Below are 20,035 nucleotides of genomic sequence, written 5' to 3' on the forward strand. Positions count from 1 at the left end.
CATATTTCTCTTTCAGATTGTAGAGTGAAGTCTTTCTCCTACCAGTATGTATTAAGGTATTTCTCAGAGTCCATTACAGTATATGTGATCACTTGCAGTGTTTTCTTCATAGGGAATGCCACATCACACAGCTTATCTCTCCAATTTACTTACATTTGGTTCACTATCAGGTGACCTATCTGAATAAAAGCTTGGAGTTAGCAGTTAGTATTGATAGATCAGTATTTCTCTGGTGAGGTTATTGGGTAGGTTGGTTTAGGATTTGACGGGACTAATGCCTGGACTAATGGAGATGTTGGAATGCAGAGAATGAGATGGTGCTTTTGTTAGAGAGTAGAGATTTGGAAAAAGGAGAAAGGAGTTAAGAAATTTGATTTGTGATGGGATATGTCAGGATATGTCATCATATCCCTTAAGATACTGGTTCCTGCTGGCTTAAAGCTTTTATGGGGTGAGATGAGAGGAAAAATGGTCAACAACAGAAAATATCAAAGACGATAAGGAGTCTAGTGGCTAAATCCTATGAAGAATGGCTAAAGGAACTAGGTAGCTTAACATACATTTTCTATTTGGTATAGTCTAGAACCAGCTGAATTCAAGGTGCAGTTCACCACATAAACTGTCATGGACACAAGTTTTCAGAAGCTGACCCACTTCAGGCTGAGAACACAAAATAAAGCAATGAATCTTTAAGGACACTAAGATCCTTTTGATTTTTAAAAAATGTTTGTTGCATTTCCATAAAAATGAAAAGAAACCAAATTACAGGATTCAGTGGAGAAACAATTAACACTAAATAGCCAGAAGAGTGACACAATTTGCCATAGTTACAGTGCAAAATTAATCCCCTTAAAAAGCAAAGTTCTTTTTTGTGATTGCAAATCTCCAGAGTTTTTGTGTTCTACCTGGAACTCTAATTTGATCTTCCCATAATTAGTGTTTTCTTTGCTATGAAAAATGGGCAGTATCTATACTTGGCAATGGAGACAAGCAAAAGAATGGCAAATCCCCCAATTCATGATCAAAACACTTCATTCAATAGGCAGAATATCTTGAGACAGAATTTTTTGAAAGCCATCCCTTTCTCTAATGTTTCTGTCTCAGCAGGAGGCCATGCTTCAGAGGGTCTTTCCCATCATCTCTGAAATGATGTCTTCGGGCTGTGCGCGCATGAACCATTCCACCCAAGCCCCATCATAAATGGCCACATCTGGCTTCCCACACAGATATGCTGCTAATGCCACATGGCAAGCGGTGACTCCTGATCCACAAGTGGCCACAAGAGGTTTGGAGAGGTCTACTTTCTTCTCCTGAAACAAGCCTTGGATAGTTTCTGGGCTTTTTTCCAAGCCTGCCTCAGTGAGGAATTCTATGAAAGGAATGTTCACAGAGCCAGGGATGTGACCAGGTTCGATTCCTGGAGAAAGTTTGAAAAAACAAAATACTATTAAAGTTCATTCAAGAAAATTGCAAAATGAGGAGCACAATTTAGAAATAATGTGCACACACACACTGTATGTAGTGAACCCTGAAATCTTGTACATAGCACTAAGTTTCTAAGTAGGCATGATGGCTGGGAAATTCTGGGTGTTGAAGTTCACATATCTGAAACTTGTCCATTTGAAAAATACTGGTTTATACTAACAGTAAAGGATGAATTCCCCCCTGCCCATTTGCCCCAGTAAGCCAGAATATAAGGTGAGGTTAACTGATATCACCCATCTGCTGGTGAACATGGGGAATGACTGTTCTCTAGTGTACAGGGGGAAAAAACTTTATTTGATCCAAATCTTCCCCAATTGCAGAAGGACACTTGTTGTAAAAGTTGTAAAAACCAGGAGCCATGCTGTACCTTCTCCAATCTGGGAAGGCTTTTGACAATTTTTGGCAGTCCTATCATCTTGTACTTCATCTTTCTTCTACAAAGAGTGAAAGATGCAGCAAAAATGAAAATCAAATGCAATTAGTATATTAGGAATAATGACTGCCCATCCTCTGCCTAATCTGTTTAATTCCTTACATATTTTATTATATAAAGTAGTAATATATAAATTACTGCCATTTGGTATACTACATAAATAAATAAATAATGCCCCACCCTCTCCTTTCAACAACATCCTTATTAGGAGGAACTACTGATATGTAGGCATCTCCTCTTGTTTCTTGACGTGTAGAGGTCAGAGGAAATGGCCTTGAAGGACAGCAGGAAGAGCCCCTACCAAGTTAACAGTCAGATGAAAGGGCCCCCGAATCTGGGCAAGAACTGAAATGAGTGAATATCTCAGACAAGCCTCTCCCTGGTTCACACATAGATAAGGGGAGGAAGGGGTGGGGGGAAGCATAATCAGACTTGCAACATTCTGTTACTATAGCTTGACAGTAAAAGTAGTATTAACCTACATGTCATTGGTTTCCTAATCTGTTCTATCTTGAAGTGCTGACAATTTGCAACTTCCCTTTTTTAACATAAAGTTTTAAAATCAGAGGTTTTAATCTCAGAGTTAAAGCAGCCCAACAACTCTACCGTCAGGCTCCAAAACCTAAAAGACACACTGAAGTACTCCAAAGCAATCTCCATTATTATTCCTCAAACACAGACAGAAATCTTGCCAAACAAAAGCAAACTACTTGCACCAATAAAGATATACTCTGAGAACTTTTAGGGAGGAATTGTCTTGAGCCTTTTCCTTTACCTCTTCAAACTATCCAAAACATCTAAACTTCACTGTCTCTTGCTCCTCTGTAATGCAACTCCTTGCTCCTGGGAATCCAGACTACATTCCACCACATTTATCCTACAAACTTAAAGAAACCATTACCTTGTCGGGGTTCTGGTTCCGTCCCAGTGTACCTTCCAGCAGACCGTGCATCCACTACCTGGAACTGGCGTGACTCAATGTTCTCTTTCACCTGCTCATAGGTCTTCACCATTGATTTATCCAGAGAAGCATGAAATTCAGCAGAAGCAGGATGACTCTTTCCAGAGCTGATTGGATATCCCTCTTTCATCCAGTTCTTCAGCCCACCATTTAGAAGGGAAACCGCTTCATGGCCAAAAACTCGGAACATCCACCAGACCCGGGGAGCTGAGAACAAGCCCTGGTCACTTGCGTCATACACCACAACATGACAATCACTGCTCACTCCTAGTTTGCCCACGTATTTTGCAAAATCTGTTGCACTAGGAAGCATATGATCATAAGGTGATGTGCGGTCACTGCAATGATCAATGTCGAAGAAAGCGGCTCCTGGAATATGGCAATCTTCAAACTCTCTCTGGGGATTACGTTTCATTTTGGGGAGGTACCAAGAGGCATCCAAGAGCTTCACAGATGATCCAGTTTGAGGAGACTTGATAATTTCTGACACCCATTTAGCAGTCACCAATGCCCGGTAAAGCAGCTGCTGAGACATGGCACTCAGTTTGGGTTTGGATGTCACTTGAGATTTCTACTGGCAGTGAGGTGAGAGAAGACAACACAACAAATTAGGATCATCCTCAAGAGAAAAGAACACCCAGGGATTATAACAAGTAAGTAGTTACACCTGAACGCAACAGCAAGTTCAGCCAATTTTGTGGCTAAGTTAAGATGTAATGTTCTTGCTATAATCAATACAATATTGCTTTGTTGGTAGAAGGGAAAAAAATTGCCAAGAGGATGGGAATCTAGTGCCAAATCTCCATCTATGCTGAAAAACACCTCACCCCCCATTGGTGGTATCTCACAAATGATATAATCTGAAGCAGGCATTTGGGGAGGCTATTATAGAAAACCATACATGCTTAGGTTCTAAGTCCCCTTGCTCCCTTGAGATCCTTCCCAAACTATGAAAATCCTCTCTGTGTGTGTCTGTGTGTGGACTTTGATCATTCTTGCTCAGTCTGACTTCACAGAGTGGTTGTTGTGGGGAAAAACTCAGAAGACGCAGTATAATGTACACTACCTTAAGTTCCTGGAATAAAAGTAGAATACAGATCTATCAAATAAATGATAAACATATATGATTTATTACAGTTCAAAGAACACTATGGTTAAACAATGCTAACAAGGTCACTTGGCAAAGTATAGAAGTGGCAACATTTTTGCTTTTTCTTCTGGGGAGAGACATTAAATGCTTCTATACCATTATGCCATCAAAATATAAGGAATTTGCACCCATTCATAATCCAAGCATCAACAGTACTGTATAAACAATATTCTGGGCAAAAAGGCAGGGATAAAATTAGAATTGTTATAACAACACAGTTTAATTAGTGAAGGTAAAATATCACCATCATAAAAAAACCCTACCTATTTCTGCGTATAATAAAAATGAACTCTAGTAGAATAGCCATTCTCTTGGGAAAAGCTCCAGGAATCTTCAGCAGTCCACCTCAACATGGACGAAACAATTATATGATCCATGCAAAGTGAAAAGGACCCCTGCAGATTCCTGATTTTCTCATTTTTTGGACTCATCTCTAAAAAGGATATTTAGATTGCTGTAGGATTTATTTTGTTTAATTTAAATTCCATCCTTTCATCACAGTAATGCCCAAGTTCTCTTCATTACCTTGTCCAAAGCATCTGAGATCTATATTCAATAGCAAATAAACAAGAAAGCAAGAGTGGCCAAGGTTTACAAAAACAAAGATAGACTTTGAAGTTAGATCTTCATGGAGAATGTGCAGGGCTTGACTTAAATCATAACTTCTATAACAGCAGCAGAGTAGATTGGGTCTTCTCAGTAACATTTGTTACTTCTCTTTTTTTAAAATCTATTATTTTTTTAAAATACTGTCATTTTTATTTTGTCATGATTAAATGCAATTTATAGGATTATGTTGCATTTAATTGCTTTTTAACACAATCCTTGAACCCTGATATGGAAATATGGAGTTAATAGGTGAAATATGGAAATAAAAATAATTCTCATCCCATGCACAGGAGAAAAAAAGAATAGTGCACTTCTATCATTTTCTTTATAGGTTCTTGTAGTTTAAAAAGAAACTTGTTTGTTTTTAATATCTGCTGCTTGATTAATCAGCTAAACAGAGGTTTCCTGTTTTGCAGCCCTGGACACGAGTCTATCTGAAAAAGAGCTTTCTTTTTAACACATCTGCAGCTTTATAGAACTGGAGTCTCTTTGTTAAAGCAGGAAGATGCTGTGCAAATATTGAGACGCACTCCATTTTGTTCAGAGCAGATTTGTTCATATCAATGGGTTTTGCTACTTCAAATTCAAGTTGCTTTGAAAAAGAACAGAAAAAAGTCTCCCAAAGGGGGAAAGAATTCATCTCTCTTCCCCCAAGAGTGCTCCACCCACAAAAACCCCAAAGTCTCAAATTCCCCAAATGAAGACAGTAGAAAGACTGCACCAAGCGCCCAACTAGTGCATAACAATTTATTTCCTTCTCCAAGAAAGACGGTTCTTCGGAGCCTGCCCAATCTGGCAACCCCAACAGGCGTTGCAGTCAGTACAGCTCCCATCCTCCTCAGACAATCTATAGAGAGACAATCTATAGATCTCACCCCTGCCAGCAAGGATTTGAGAGTTATAACCCAAAGGTTTCCAGGGTTGTCCAGGGAGGAGAGCATCGCATAGGTAAATGCCGCCGCCGCCACCGGAGGAAAACCCATGTCCTGTCCTTGCCTCACCCCCTGAGGAGGCAGCTTACTAGCAGGGTTAGTGACCTCTGAGCACATGGGCGAGCGTTCATCTCATGCTTTTTCTTTTAAACCAGGGGTCTTCAAACTTGGCCCTTTTATGACTTGTGGACTTCAACTCCCAGAATTCCTCAGCCAGCTTTGCTGGCTGAGGAATTCTGGGAGTTGAAGTCCACAAGTCATAAAAGGGCCAAGTTTGAAGACCCCTGTTTTAAACCTTCAGCAAGTCCAATCTACCTCCACCTCTCTGCTTCCTCTTCTCTTACCTCGGATGGATCGGTGGCTTCTCAATCTGCAAAGCGTTGCGCCCACGCCGGCTTTCGCCCACCAGCTTATTCCCCCTTCCTTATTCTACCTCCAGGGCGGAGAAAAAGTCCACGTCCCACTTTTGATATCCAGTGAAAGGAAAGCTTGTCGGGTCGAACCAATTGGGGCAAAAAAAGAGGGGGAGAAATTAGCAGAAAACCATTTAACTCGCACATGGAGATCGGTCCCTCATCTAAGTGGAATCACTCACGACCTTTTTTTTTTAATCCTCATGACATCTGACTAACTACTCTCCCCGTGAGCCGCTCATTTTGGGAGACAAAATAAATATTTGATTTGCTCCCCCCCCTCCCAGCCACTTCTTGGAATACCAGATTACGGAGTCCAAAAGGAGAAGGCGTGGAGAAGCACTTTACTTCCCATCTGATCATTTAGAGGCGAGGCGCGTTTCTTCGAACACTTTCCAGTTAAGGCCGTGCCTGAGTTTCCTAGAGCAGGGTTTTCCAACCTTGGCAATGTTTAGACGGCTGGACTTCATCTCCCAGAATTCCCCAGCCAGCATGGCTGGCTGGGGAATTCTGGGAGTTGAAGTCCAGTTGTCTTAACATTGCCAAGGTTGGGAAACTCTGTCCTAGAGAACGTGGGTTCCGGAAGAAAGCCAAAAGACCGCCTTGTCTTCTCCGCCAGCAATGATGTTTGAAAAGCCAAACGGTGCACTTGCACCTGTTGCTATAAACTCTTTAGTCCTTCGCTCTCTCCGTAGTAGCAACAAGGAGGAATTTGGAGAAGAGAAGATACATTGCAGACAACCTTGGACAAGCGAGATAATCTTGACCCTAATTACTTAGATACTTCTTACTTGCTTTAGAATTCTTATTCTGTCACGGACTTCTCTCACGACCCTGAGTGAATCATTTAGCAACACACATATACCTTCCAACTCACCCTTTATCCAAAGTGCTCCAACAGAGTAGTCTTGTTACAATTCTGGACAGTGGAAATTGTGATTCAACACACATAAACTCCAAATCAGTGCAGGCTGCTGTGTTCCCACAACCTCCCAAAAGTGGGTTTATACTGCAAGTCTCTCATTTTTCTTCTGCTACTTTGGCTACCTTGTCATAAGCATGTTCAGATAGGGGAAATATAGCATTTATTTCAGAACTTGCAAAGTTTAGGACTCAACAGTATCTTGCTAGCTCTACTCTAACATTGGGGGCCCTCTTAACTAAACTGTTAAAAAATGTATATGTAATGCAGGTTTGCCATATCTACCATTTCTATGTAATCACATTGCTGCACTTACAAAGCTGGATATATTAGGAAACAGTATCTGGATGCTTGAGATCAGTATACCAGCTTCTTCTACAGTGTTTCCTCTTACACACTTCGCTCTTTGGGACCCCATGTTCTTGGCCTTACTGAGTTTCTGAGTGCTGGTTTCCTCTTTCAGGTTTGCCCTTTGCCCCACTTCTGACCCAGACAGTTTACTTTTGCACCGTCACGAACACTAATGCATTTCTTGTCTTTTTGCAGCAGATCCTGAAAAGCTGGCTGGTGTGTTCTCGCCCTCTAGTTCTTGTGCAAGAACGGGAGGGAAATTAATACAAAAAACCCTGGAAGTTTTCTCAGAACAATGACTTTAGTTTCTCATCAAGTACTAAAGGGAGGAAGGGATTTTGCGGCTGACTGTGGATATGCCTGTGCCGGTCCAAAGTGCAGACTTGAATAGAAATGAATTGGCTAGGGCTTCTTTCTCCGCCCTTTCTTGGTTGATTGGTAGGGAACAAGACACTGGAGCCTGGACAGAGTACCTCCCTTTTCTGTACATATCATTTGTCTCTTTTTGAGTTCACCCATCAAGAAAGTTTTCCTTAACATGGTGCAGCAAGCTTTATACAGAGGTTTGGTCTCCATTAAATGGCTAGCAGAAGCTGTCCGAGCCAAAAAGATTGGCCCTGAGTTGCGAGTGCTGGATGCTTCCTGGTATGAACCTGGAACGAGAAATGCCCTGAAAGAATTCCAAGAACAGCATGTGCCTGGAGCTTCTTTTTTTGATATTGAAGAATGCAAAGACAAGTCATCGCCTTATGAGCTTATGTTGCCCAGTGAGAAACACTTTGCTGATTATGTTGGCCACTTGGGCATTGGGAATGATACACATGTAGTTGTGTATGATGGAGACAACCTGGGCACCTTTTATGCACCACGCGCATGGTGGATGTTCCGAGTCTTTGGTCATCGAACTGTTTCAGTGCTGAATGGGGGCTTCAAAAACTGGCTGAAGGAGGGTCACCCAGTGACATCAGAGATCACCCGGCCGCAGCCATCTGCCTTTAAAGCTACTCTTAACAGGTCTCTCCTGAAGACCTATGAAGACATGGTGGAGAACATGGAATCCAAGCGGTTTCAGGTAGTGGATGCCAGATCTGAAGGGCGATTCCGAGGAACAGAACCTGAGCCAGGAAAGCAAGGTAGGAATATACCCTGATATAATTGGTAAAGACCCATATTCTTTACCTGCTAATGATATTTTAGTCTTTACATCCCTCTGGCAGACTTTATTTATTTGTGAACAACCTCCTCTGAACAAAGTGGAACACTTTCTAAATACACTTTCATAACAGTTTAATATTACGGTGCCTAAGAAGAAATCCATAGGTCTCCAAAACTGATACATGTAGATATACTACTCCTGAGTAGAAAAATAGAGTGATCTAGGAATTTATCCCTTGGGAGAACTTTTACTATTTTCCTGGCCTTTTCCTTTTTCTCGTGTGGTAAGAAATAGATCTACACGCACACGCGTGCACACAGAGGATCCACTTATGTTTGTTTGTTTGGGATTCCATACTGGCAGGGTCTGCTACCAACACTTGTTGGTATTCCAGTTTTCCAAACACCCTGCCCCAGAAACTCAGGACTCTGTTCAAAACAGATCTCCAGTAACTTGATATGTCTGTTGCTCATTCCAAAATTTTATATTTTTTTAGAGTAAATGCACTCTGATTAGTCTTTGACTAAAAATCAATCCTCCCAACAATTGCACAAAAAAATCCAAGACATTTTTCACTTTTTTTTTATTTTATTTTTTTATTCCATTTATATCCCGCCCTTCTCCAAAGACTCAGGGCGGCTTACAAGCTTAGCAGTAGCCTTCATTCTATGTATATGCCTGCTTATTAGGGCTTTCACACACACCCCAAGCGGCATTATTACAAAGTCAGCTTAATTGCCCCCAACAATCTGGGTCCTCATTTTACCTACCTCGGAAGGATGGAAGGCTGAGTCAACCTTGAGCCTGGTGGGATGCGAACCTGCACTAATTGCAGGCAGCTGGTGTTACTTAAGGAGGCATTAGCCCACTGCTCCACCAAGGCTCTTATTACATTCCCCATCCCATTAATGTGTAAGCGAATGTTGAGCTAAAAACTTTGAGCCCCTGGACAAAGGGCAGGGACCATAGCCATGGCAATTGGTGAAAGATATGTCCACATGCATGTGTCAGAGAAGAATTACAGCCTTCTGGAGCAAGACCCTGATTGATCAATTCCAAGTTAATGATTTTTCAGGTCACCATATCCAGCAAATCCATGATCTGTCAGCATAAAAATCTCACAGATTGATTGCTTTTTCATCCGTTGGACTTCTTTTTCAATAGGTATTTTTCTGTAAGGAAATGGGGAGGAGTGCAGATTGTATTACACCTTAATAGCTCCTATGCCTTATTTCAGTATTGTTGTTCTGTTATCCTTGTTTCAGAATCTAGGATCAAGGGACTCATAGTTAACTTAATGTTAAGTAAAAACTAGAAAGGGGAAATGAGTGGCTTGATCCCTGAATGCAGACATTAAGAGGGTCCAGACAAAGAGAGTTTGGGAAGGATACACCAATATTAGAAGATACAGACACAAGATCATTTTGCAAACATTACACAATTAAGCCAATCCCCAAGATATCAACTCGATCTAAACAGCAAATTTTTTGGAAAGCAATGGCCTCTAAGGAAGGGGTCCCTAACCCCCGGTCTGTGGACTGGCACCGGTTCACAGCATTACAGAAACTGGGCCATGCAGACAAGCAAAGCCCATCCACGGGATGCAGGCAACACGTGAAACCACGCCCCCTCTGGCCGGCGGAAAAACCTCTCTCCACGGAACTGGTCCCTGGTGCCCAAAAGGTTGGAGCCCGCTAAGGCATGGAGTCAGAGTCATTACAGAATGGTTGGGCTGAAGCAAACCTGGTGTCAAATATGATAGCCTTTGCAATGTTCTTTAAGTTTGAGATTTTTCCAGGGAACCTCAATCTGGCAATGCTGGTTTCTAGGGCAAGACAAGTGGCTGAGGCACAAAAGTGGCTGACACTGAACCTTCAGAGATGCATTACCATAAAACTTGCAGAAAGGAATTTCACCTCATTCTACAAAATAGCTCTGAGAGGATCGTCTTCACCTGCCTGAAAGGAGTGCAACAAGATATTCAATAAGCTTTGCATAGCACTTATCTGAGTGGATTAGTTTGTTGCATTCCTGGAAGATCCAATAGAAAGAGCACAATAGCAGAAGGAAGTTTTAAAACTGTTTGTAGAAGCTTTTCTGAGAAGCCAGCTTAAAAGAGCAATAGCTTATTATTCCATCATATAATCTTTTTGATTTCCTGCATCTCAAATTATTGGAAAGTTGTTATTTTCCCTCATGCCCATTCTTACAATAAATGCAGAGAGGTGGCTGCAAGATGCCCATATTTGTAAATTGAAAATAATACTTTCTTTCCCATAGCATTCAGACCATTAAAAAAGAGAGATTCGCCTAAAAGTATTTATGCAAATACTTCTCACTAGGGATAGTCCTCGAGTTACAACAGTTTATTTGGTGACCATCCGAAGTTACAACAGCACTGAAAAAAATGACTTATGACCATTTTTCACATTTGCAACCATTGCAGCGTCCCCATGATTGTACGTTCAAAATTCAGACGTTTGGCAACTGACTCATATTTATGACAGTTGCAGTGTCCCAGGGTCATGTGATCACCTTTTACAACCTTTTAAAAAGCAAAGTCAATGGGGAAGCCAATTACACTTAGCAACCATATTGCTAACTTAACAACTACAATGATTCACTTAATATCTGTGATAGGAAAGGTCGTAAAACAGGGCAAAACTCACTTAACAAATGTCTTGCTTAGCAACAGAAATTTTGGGCTCAATTGTTATAAGTTAAGAATTATCTCTATTTCCAGACTGAAATTCTTCTTTCTTCAGATTAGTTCTCTGATGGGATTTTAAGATTTTATGGCAAACAAAGAAATAATAATCACACGTTATTTGATGTGAGTTATCTGATGATAAGAAGAAAAAACACTAAGCTTTAGTCTTTTGGATCTATCTAGCTCAGGGGTGTCAAATTGCCAGCCTGCGGGCCGGTTGCATCATACAGAGGCCGCGCCCACCCCAGCTTTGGCAATGCAAAAAAAGTCATGATACATCGTGACACATCACGTGACACAGCGGGTTTGACACCCATGCTAGTATCACTGGTATGGTGACATAGTATAATACATGTTCATCAGGACCCTGACTACAGCTGCCATATCCTCTGATATTTACCCTGGCTAGCTGGATTAACCCCTTCATGGATTACTGCCTTGTCATGCCGAAGGGGCTTGTGTAATTCAATGAAGCTATGAGCTATGCTGTGCAGGGCCACCCAAGACGGATGGGTCATAGCAGAGAGTTCTGACAAAACATGATCCACTGGAGAAGGAAATGGCAACCCACTCCAGTATCTTTGCCATGAAAACCCCATGGACAGTACCAAAAGGCAAAACGATATGACGCTGGAAGATGAGCCCCTCAGGTCGGAAGGCGTCCAATATGCTACTCGGGAAGAGCAGAGGGCTAGTACTAGTAGAGCCAGAAAGAATGAAGCAACTGGGCCAAAGCCAAAAGGATGCTCAGCTGTGGATGTATCTGGTGGTGAAAGGAAAGTCCGATGCTGTAAAGATTTTTCTCCATAGGAACCTGGAACGTAAGATCCATGAATCAAAGAAAGCTGGACATGGTCAAACAAGAGATGACAAGACTGAACATCGACATCTTAGGAATCAGCAAACTAAAATAGACAGGAATGGGTGAATTTAATTCAGATGACCATCAGGTATACTACTGCAGGCAAGAATCCCTCAGAAGAAATAGAGTAGCCTTCATAGTCAATAAAAGAGTAGGAAAAGCAATACTGGGATACAATCCTCAAAATGACAGAATGATCTCAGTTCGAATCCAAGGCAAACCATTCAATATCACAGTAGTCCAAGTCTATGCCCCAACCACCAGTGCTGAAGAGGATGAAATTGACCGGTTCTATGAAGCCCTACAGCACCTTATAGAACTAACACCAAAAAATGATGTCCTTATCATCATGGGGGATTGGAATGCTAAAGTAGGAAGCCAAAAGATAACTGGAATAACAGGCAAGTTTGGCCTTGGAGTACAAAATGAAGCAGGGCACAGGCTGATAGAATTTTGTCAAGAGAATACGATGGTCATAGCAAACACTCTTTGCCAACAACCCAAGAGATGGCTCTACACATGGACATCACCAGACGGTCAACACAGAAATCAGATTGACTATATGCTCTGCAGCCAAAGATGGAGAAGCTCTATACAGTCAGTAAAAACAAGACCAGGAGCTGACTGTGGCTCAGACCATGAGCTTCTCATTGCAAAGTTTAGGCTTAAAGTGAAGAAAGTAGGGAAAAGCACTAGGCCACTCAGGTATGAATTAAATCATATCTCTGTTGAATATACAGTAGAGGTGACAAATAGATTTAAGTAATTAGATCTGATAGACAGAGTGCCTGAAGAACTATGGACAGAGGTTAGCAACATTGTACAAGAGGTAGCAACTAAAACCATCCCAAAGAAAAAGAAATGCAAGAAAGCAAAATGGCTGTCTGAGGAAGCTTTGCAAATAGCTGAGGAAAGGAGGGAAGCGAAAGGCAAGGGAGAAAAAGAAAGATACACCCAATTGAATACAGAATACCAGAGAATAGCTAGAAGAGATAAGAATGCCTTCTTAAATGAACAGTGCAAAGAAATAGGCATGATAAAGGACCAAAATGGCAGGGACCTAACAGAGGCAGAAGAGATTAAGAAGAGATGGCAAAATTACACAGAAAAACTATACAGGAATGAGCTTAACATCCCTGATAACCACGATGAAGTGGTCACTGACCTCGAGCCAGACATCCTAGAATGTGAAGTGAAGTGGGCCTTAGAAAAACTGAGCAACAACAAAGCTAGTGGAGGTGACAGTATTCCAGCTGAGCTATTCAAAATCTTAAAAGACGATGCAGTAAAAGTGCTACTCTCAATTTGCCAGCAAATTTGGAAAACTCAGCAGTGGCCACAGGATTGGAAAAGATCAGTTTACATTCCAATTCCAAAGAAAGGCAGTGCCAAAGAATGTTCAAACTATCGCACCATTGCACTCATTTCACATGCTAGTAAAGTTATGCTTAAAATCCTACAAGCTAGACTTCAGCAGTATGTGGATCAAGAATTACCAGAAGTACAGGCAGGATTTCGAAGGGAACTAGATATCAATTTGCCAACATACGCTGGATCATGGAGAAAGCTAGGGAGTTCCAGAAAAACATCTACTACTGCTTCATTGACTATGCTAAAGCCTTTGATTGTGTGGATCACAACAAACTGTGGCAACTTCTTAAAGAGATGGGAGTACCAGACCATCTTATTTGTCTCTTGAGAAACCTATATGCGGGTCAAGAAGCAATAGTGAGAACTGGACACGGAACCACTGATTGGTTCAAAATTGGGAAAGGAGTCCAGCAAGGCTGTATACTGCCTCCCTGTCTATTTAACTTATATGCAGAGCACATCATGAGAAAGGTAGGGCTAGATGAATCAAAAGTTGGAATTAAGATTGCTGGGAGAAATATCAACAACCTATGATATGCAGATGATACCACTCTAATGGCAGAAAGTGAAGAAGAACTAGAGCCTCTTGTTGCGGGTGAAGAAGGAGAGTGCAAAAGTTGGGTTGAACCTTAACATTAAGAAAACCAAGATCATGGCATCCGGCCCTCTCAATTCCTGGCAAATAGATGGGGAAGAAATGGAGGCAGTGACAGATTTTATTTCTTGGGCTCCAAGATCACTGCAGATGGGGACTGTAGCCAAGAAATTAAAAGAAGCTTGTTCCTTCAGCAATTAATTTTCTTTTTTTATTATAAGACTTTTTATTGAATTTTATAGGGTTAGGAAAAGGATATGACCAGGGTAAGGATCAGGATTTGGGATAGGGTTAGGATCAGGATTGGGGTAGGAACAGGGTTGGGAACAACATTGGGGTTGCCCCCCAATAACATTTTCAAGCTTTAGCAAACAGATTATTGTCCGGGTACATATGTTCAATTAACACTAATTAATATAACAGTAAATACCTGTAGCTATAATATATATGCTAAACAATAATCATATACAGTATCAATTAGTCAATACATATCATTCTCCTTACTAATATATATTCAAAATAACATATCACATTCATTTCTCACTAGTTTGTTTCCCTAACCATTGGTAAAATTTATCCCATGTTTTAAAATAAATTGAATCCTCTTTCTCTTTAATCTCTAAAGTTAATCTGTCCATTTTTGCACATTCTAAAATTTTCTTGATTAAAATCTCCTCAGTTGGTAGGTTTTCATTTTTCCAGTATTGGGCAAATGCTATTCTTGCTGTTGTCAATACATGCAATATCAGATACTCATTCTCCTTCTCATACTTAGCTCCTAATATTCCTAACAAAAAAAGTTCTGGTTTAAATTCAACCTGTACTTTAGTCATGTTTTCCAACAATGTATGTATTTTAAGCCAGAACTTTTTCGCTTTAGGGCATACCCACCAGATATGGTAGTAGGTACCTGGCCTTTGTTTACATTTCCAGCAATTATTTGAAGTATTTTTAAACATTTTAGCTAATCTTACTGGTGTCATATGCAATCAATAAAACATTTTATACAAATTTTCTTTATATGAAACTGCTTTAGTCAATTTAATATTTCTATCCCATAATTTTTGCCAGTCTTCCAAATCTATAGAATATCCAAAGTTTTTTGCCCATGTATCTTTTACTTGTTCTTCTTCCATCTTCAAGTTTAGCAGAAATCTGTAAAGTTTCTTAATCAGGTTTTCATCTGTTTTTAATAATATTTGATCAAATTCTGTCTGTTCTTTATAAAATCCCATTGTCTTTGCATCTTTTCTATATCTTGTTTGAATTTGTAAATATGGCCACCATGCTAAGTCAATACCTTGTCGATGTAAGTCTTGTCTGTCTTTCAATTTTCCTTCCTTATCTAGAATATCTTTGTAGGTAATGACTTTGTCATAGTTAATTAAATTTGGGTAAGCAAAAGCTTCCATTGTTGAAAGCCATTCAGGTAGTTTAATATAGATTTTTTGCTTTATTCTTTCCCATTCTAAAAGAAATACATTCCTTATAAAGTGATTTTGGAAGTATCTATGTATTTTACTTTTTCTCGTACCATAGAAAGGCATGCCAACCAATTTGTAGGTCATGCCCCTCTAGGTACAATAGTCTTTTATTTCTCAACGTAATCCATTCTTTAAGCCATGGTAAAATGGCTGCTTAATAATATAGTCTCCAGTCCAGGAGTCCAAATCCTCCACTATTTTTAGCTTCTTGTAACATTTTCACTTTAATTCGTGCTTTCTTCCCTTGCCAGATAAATCTCAATATTGTTGCATTTAGGTCATCAAAGAAAACCTTTCCCAATTTTACAGGGATCATTTGAAATAGGAAGAGTACTTCATTTTCTTTATGCCAACTCATCAACACAATTTGTGACAATCAGATAATGATTTCAGAGACAGTTCAGCAAGGTTGAATTTGATTACATGCCATCAAGTTGTGGTTGACTCTTAGTAACCCTATAGATATACTGTATCTCCAGGATCTCATGTCCACAATCTAATCTTTTTGTCTTCCAATGGCATATTCTTACTGTTATAATCAGATCCATCTGCTATGTTGCTGGTTACCCTCTTCTTTTTACTTCTCCTTTTCCATCATTATGGCTTCTCAAAGGAGTGGCTCTTTATATAATATGCTTGCATAATCTCCTTGATGGAGATGGATGGGTCCAGAAACACAGAATATAAATAAGTCCAAAATATGGTAATTTGTGCCTAGTCATTTGTGCTTCAGGTAAGAACTCTGGATTAATTGGTTACATGATCCATTTATTTGTTTTCCTCATTCCTGTTCTCAAGAGTTGCTTTGCACTTCTATAGAATATCAAGGGGAAAAGCCACTGCCTATACAATTATGATCTTTATAGACATGTCACAGCATCTGAATATTTCTGCCCCCCATCCTTCATTGCTACCGTAAAGTGCTAGATTGTGACATATTTATTCACTACTTATTTCTTTACTGTTTAAAAAGCTATCAATCTCAACCTAGTCACTTTGTGCAGCTAATAATACATAACAAAAATAGAGCAAAATAAAATCAACACAATACAATATAATGCAATGTGGTTGGGGCTCAAGCAAAATTCTCCTATAGCACATAAAGCATACATAACAGACTTATCTAACATCCTGGCCCCACTGCCTGAGAGAAAAGTCAGTTTTCAAGGTCTTCCGAAAGGCTAACAGGTCAGGCCTGTTCAAATCTTGGGGGAGGTTGTATTATAGGGTAGATTCCGGAACCAAGAAAGCATGTCTAGTGAAATATGACACAGTTTAACAAAAAGGTCCCAGTGCATACACACCCAACCAGATTTGGTGGGATGGGCAGAAACCATACAGACAGATGATCCCACAAGTAACCTGGCCATTTCCATGTAGTACTTTATAGATGACAAGTTAACAGATATTTGATCACTGACTGCATTATACCTAAGTACTGTGTCTGCTATTTCCTTCATGTTTCATGTCTTGAGCAGTAAGCTATGATCTTATGACTGAAGGTTGTCCAATTCCAGTCTATTTCAATTTGCTGATGCATCAGATGTCAATGTGTATTTCATATCATCTATTAAGGTTAAATTATGAAAGTGAAGATGAAGTAATTGTAATTAGAATGTTGCATTTCATTTCATTATTAAATGCAAAATTCCATTTAAATTTGGCTATTTTTAAAATTTTTATGGATTTTTTAGATGTATATATTGTAAAGCAGTTCTCATCCATCTTTTCCAAAAAATCTGCAATTATCTTGCTCTATATTTAAATGCAGTAAATTCTGGAGTTGTGATTTATTAGAAACAGACATTTATAAAGCTGTTTCATTTTACATTTAACAATCACCCATATAACCAACATATTTCTTACTTTTTATTCAACTTATTTGTATTAGAAATAATTGATAATTTCAAATTATTTGACCACAATCCCAGTTTTGTGCTACCATTTGTACTCCAATTATGTGCTTATATACCATACCATTATATAGGATTAGAACTTCTTATAATACTATTTTATTTGAATTTATTTTAGTAACCCTGTTCTTAATTAGTGGGTTAGGATGCTGAGCTTATCGATCAGAAGATTGGCAGTTTGGTGGGTCGAATCCCGAGTGCCGCGTAGCAGAGTGAGCACCTGTTACTCGTCCCAGCTTCTGCCAACCTAACAGTTCGAAAGCACATAAAAATGCAAGTAGAAAAATAGGGACCAGTACAGTGGGAAAGTAACAGCGTTCCGTGTGCCTTTGGCGTCTAGTCATGCCGGCCACATGACCACGGAGATGTCCTCGGACAAGTGCTGGCTCTTCGGCTTTGAAATGGAGATGAGCACCAGCCCCTAGAGTTGGAAATGACTAGCACGCGTGTGCGGGGGAACCTTTACCTTTACCTTTATACTTACTGTTTTTTCTTATGCACGTATACGTATATATAGAAGGATATAATACTTATTTTATTCAATATTTTGTTTGAATCTAGACTTAGAGTTGTAATAAAATTGAACTGAATTTGATCAAAATAGTTACAGGAGGTACTTTTAATGACTTAGTTGAGTGATAACTCTTTCTCTTATTCCAGGGATAGAACCAGGTCACATTCCAGGCACCATAAACATGCCTTTCTTCAACTTCTTGACTGAGGAAGGATTTGAGAAACCCCAAGAAGAAATCCAGAGCATGTTCCAGGACAAGAAAGTGGACCTTTCAAAGCCATTGATTGCCACATGTCGCAAGGGGATTACAGCCTGCCATATTGCCTTGGCAGCATACCTCTGTGGTATACCAGATGTGGCCATCTATGATGGATCCTGGTCAGAGTGGTTTCATCGTGCCCCACCTGAGTATAAAATGTCTGAATGGAATTGCCATAAGGCATAATAACTCAATTTCTGTGAAGCGTAGTTCCTAATACTTTCTAAGCATGATGAAAACATAGGAAAGTAGATTCCTATTCTACAATTTTCTCATTTTCTAATCCATCGTTGCTGCTTGTTTTTGCAAACTGGTAATTAAATAAAATTGAATCTCGGGTCAAATACCTTTTTCAATTTTGTGTCCTTTTTTATTGTCCATAGCTAATAAAGGAAGAGAAACTATCCACTGTTATTATAAGTATTAATATTAATATCATGACTTCCATTATAACTATAACATGCTGCCCTTGAAATGTAATACATGTAGATTACAATTATTACTGTCCCTAGATTATCTATTTAACAGCATGATAGTGGTCAATGGTAGGAGTTAGTCATATCTAGGAGTTAGTCATATCATAGTTAGTTGCTAAGTTGTGGAAAGCTAGCAAAAACTAAAAACTAACTGGAACCTTATGTTGATATAAGTAGAAAAACAATGTTATGTTTTAATAGTATTAGAGACTGCATATAAAAGTCAAGACCATAACTCACTGAAACAAAACATTTTAATGGGCTAAAGTATTACTAGGGAAAGGACCAATAGGTTTCATGAAAATGGATTCCAGTTCCAAGTAACCATGGTACTGCTTCAAAGAAGGTTGTTTCCTGTGAATTCACACACCAAATTTCCAACAGTGGTAAGGTACAAAGAATCCTCTTCTGAGAGACACATTCAGGCAGAGATTTATGATGGTTGACATATTTTAGGCTCTGTCATTTAGGCTTTAAAGATGATACCCAGGATTTTGAGACAGATATCTTCAAAGTTGCTTTGCATGTTATAGGTTAAGATACTGGTAGTTGTCCATGCATTCTGGCACAGAAGTTATTTTATAAATCATTGTGCCTTACTACTAAATAATTGTGATGAGGTCAGGCTCCAGGTATGTACCTTGTTACTATGCAAGGCAAGCAGCTATATTCAATCTTCAAATGTATGAAACCCAGGAAAACCAGTTCACTGATGATTCTATATCTCAAAAGTTCTCCATTTCCCCATGCATAATAAACATTCTGTCAAGATATACAAGTTCATCTCCTCCCTCCAATTTTTCATCATTTACAGCAGGGGTCCCCAACCCCCGGTTTGTGGACCAGTACCAAGCCGGGGCATGCCAGCAGCCGGTCTGCACAAACAAGCAAAGCCCCATCCACAGGATGCAGGTAGCAAACGACAATCATTCACCATCCCACATTGTGCAAGAGAGGCTTATGCAACATTCCGGTCCAATGCAAGGGGATAGAACTAAGTTTCAAGGGCTATGGAAAACCAGTAAAATTGGGATTATCTGAATCTTGGGGGTATGCTGTTTCAAATACCATGATAGGAGAAAGCTTGCCCCTTGTCCCACCAACTGGTAGTTTCATAGAAGGGATCCAAAACATGTCTACCCTACTGGATCTCATGTAATCAGAAAAAAAAATCAGAAATAGATTGTTTTGCAAATAAGCCAGCCCTGTGCCATTAAGGGCTCTGTAGATGGCAATCTGCACCATGAATAATATCCAAGACCCTCTTAAGGCAGTGCAGCTCACAAAGTAATGTTATTATATGTTTTTATGTGCATGATTTTTCCATGACAACCTGTGCCATGCATTCTGAATTAACTGTGGCCTTTGGATGGTCTTCAAGGACAGTCCCATGTAGACCGCATTTTTTGTGGCTCCCAGTTTTTCCTTTTGTGAGGGAA

At 39.7% G+C, this 20,035-nt stretch overlaps 3 protein-coding genes across 5 annotated transcripts in view; 2 read left to right on the plus strand and 1 right to left on the minus strand.

Annotated features, from left to right (window-relative positions):
• Positions 1-20,035, plus strand: part of SSTR3 (somatostatin receptor 3) — a 364,665-nt gene that overhangs the window by 167,041 nt on the left and 177,589 nt on the right. The gene's annotated exons all lie outside the window — the stretch shown is intronic.
• MPST (mercaptopyruvate sulfurtransferase) lies at positions 675-6,008 on the minus strand. Of its 3 annotated transcripts, none has more exons than XM_083365960.1 (3): positions 5,915-6,008; positions 2,820-3,450; positions 675-1,417 (listed from the first exon to the last, which is right to left on the minus strand). In XM_083365960.1, the coding sequence occupies exons 2-3, from the start codon at positions 3,412-3,414 to the stop codon at positions 1,119-1,121; spliced, it is 894 nt and encodes a 297-aa protein (XP_083222086.1). In that variant the 5' UTR covers positions 3,415-3,450; positions 5,915-6,008; the 3' UTR covers positions 675-1,118. The 3 variants fall into 3 exon arrangements, with proteins under 3 accessions (XP_083222086.1, XP_083222087.1, XP_083222088.1); XM_083365961.1 differs by having other exon boundaries at positions 2,820-3,453; positions 5,915-5,988; XM_083365962.1 differs by lacking the exon at positions 5,915-6,008 and adding an exon at positions 4,293-4,567.
• On the plus strand, positions 7,795-18,452 carry TST (thiosulfate sulfurtransferase; the record flags this gene model as incomplete). The annotated part of the gene is made up of 2 exons (XM_083365963.1): positions 7,795-8,389; positions 18,008-18,452. 2 exons carry the CDS (start codon positions 7,795-7,797, stop codon positions 18,304-18,306), a joined length of 894 nt encoding a protein of 297 aa, XP_083222089.1. The 3' UTR covers positions 18,307-18,452.

The sequence above is a fragment of the Vipera ursinii genome, assembly GCF_947247035.1.
Source record: "Vipera ursinii genome assembly, chromosome: 6".
NCBI classification, from domain to species: Eukaryota; Metazoa; Chordata; class Lepidosauria; order Squamata; family Viperidae; genus Vipera; species Vipera ursinii.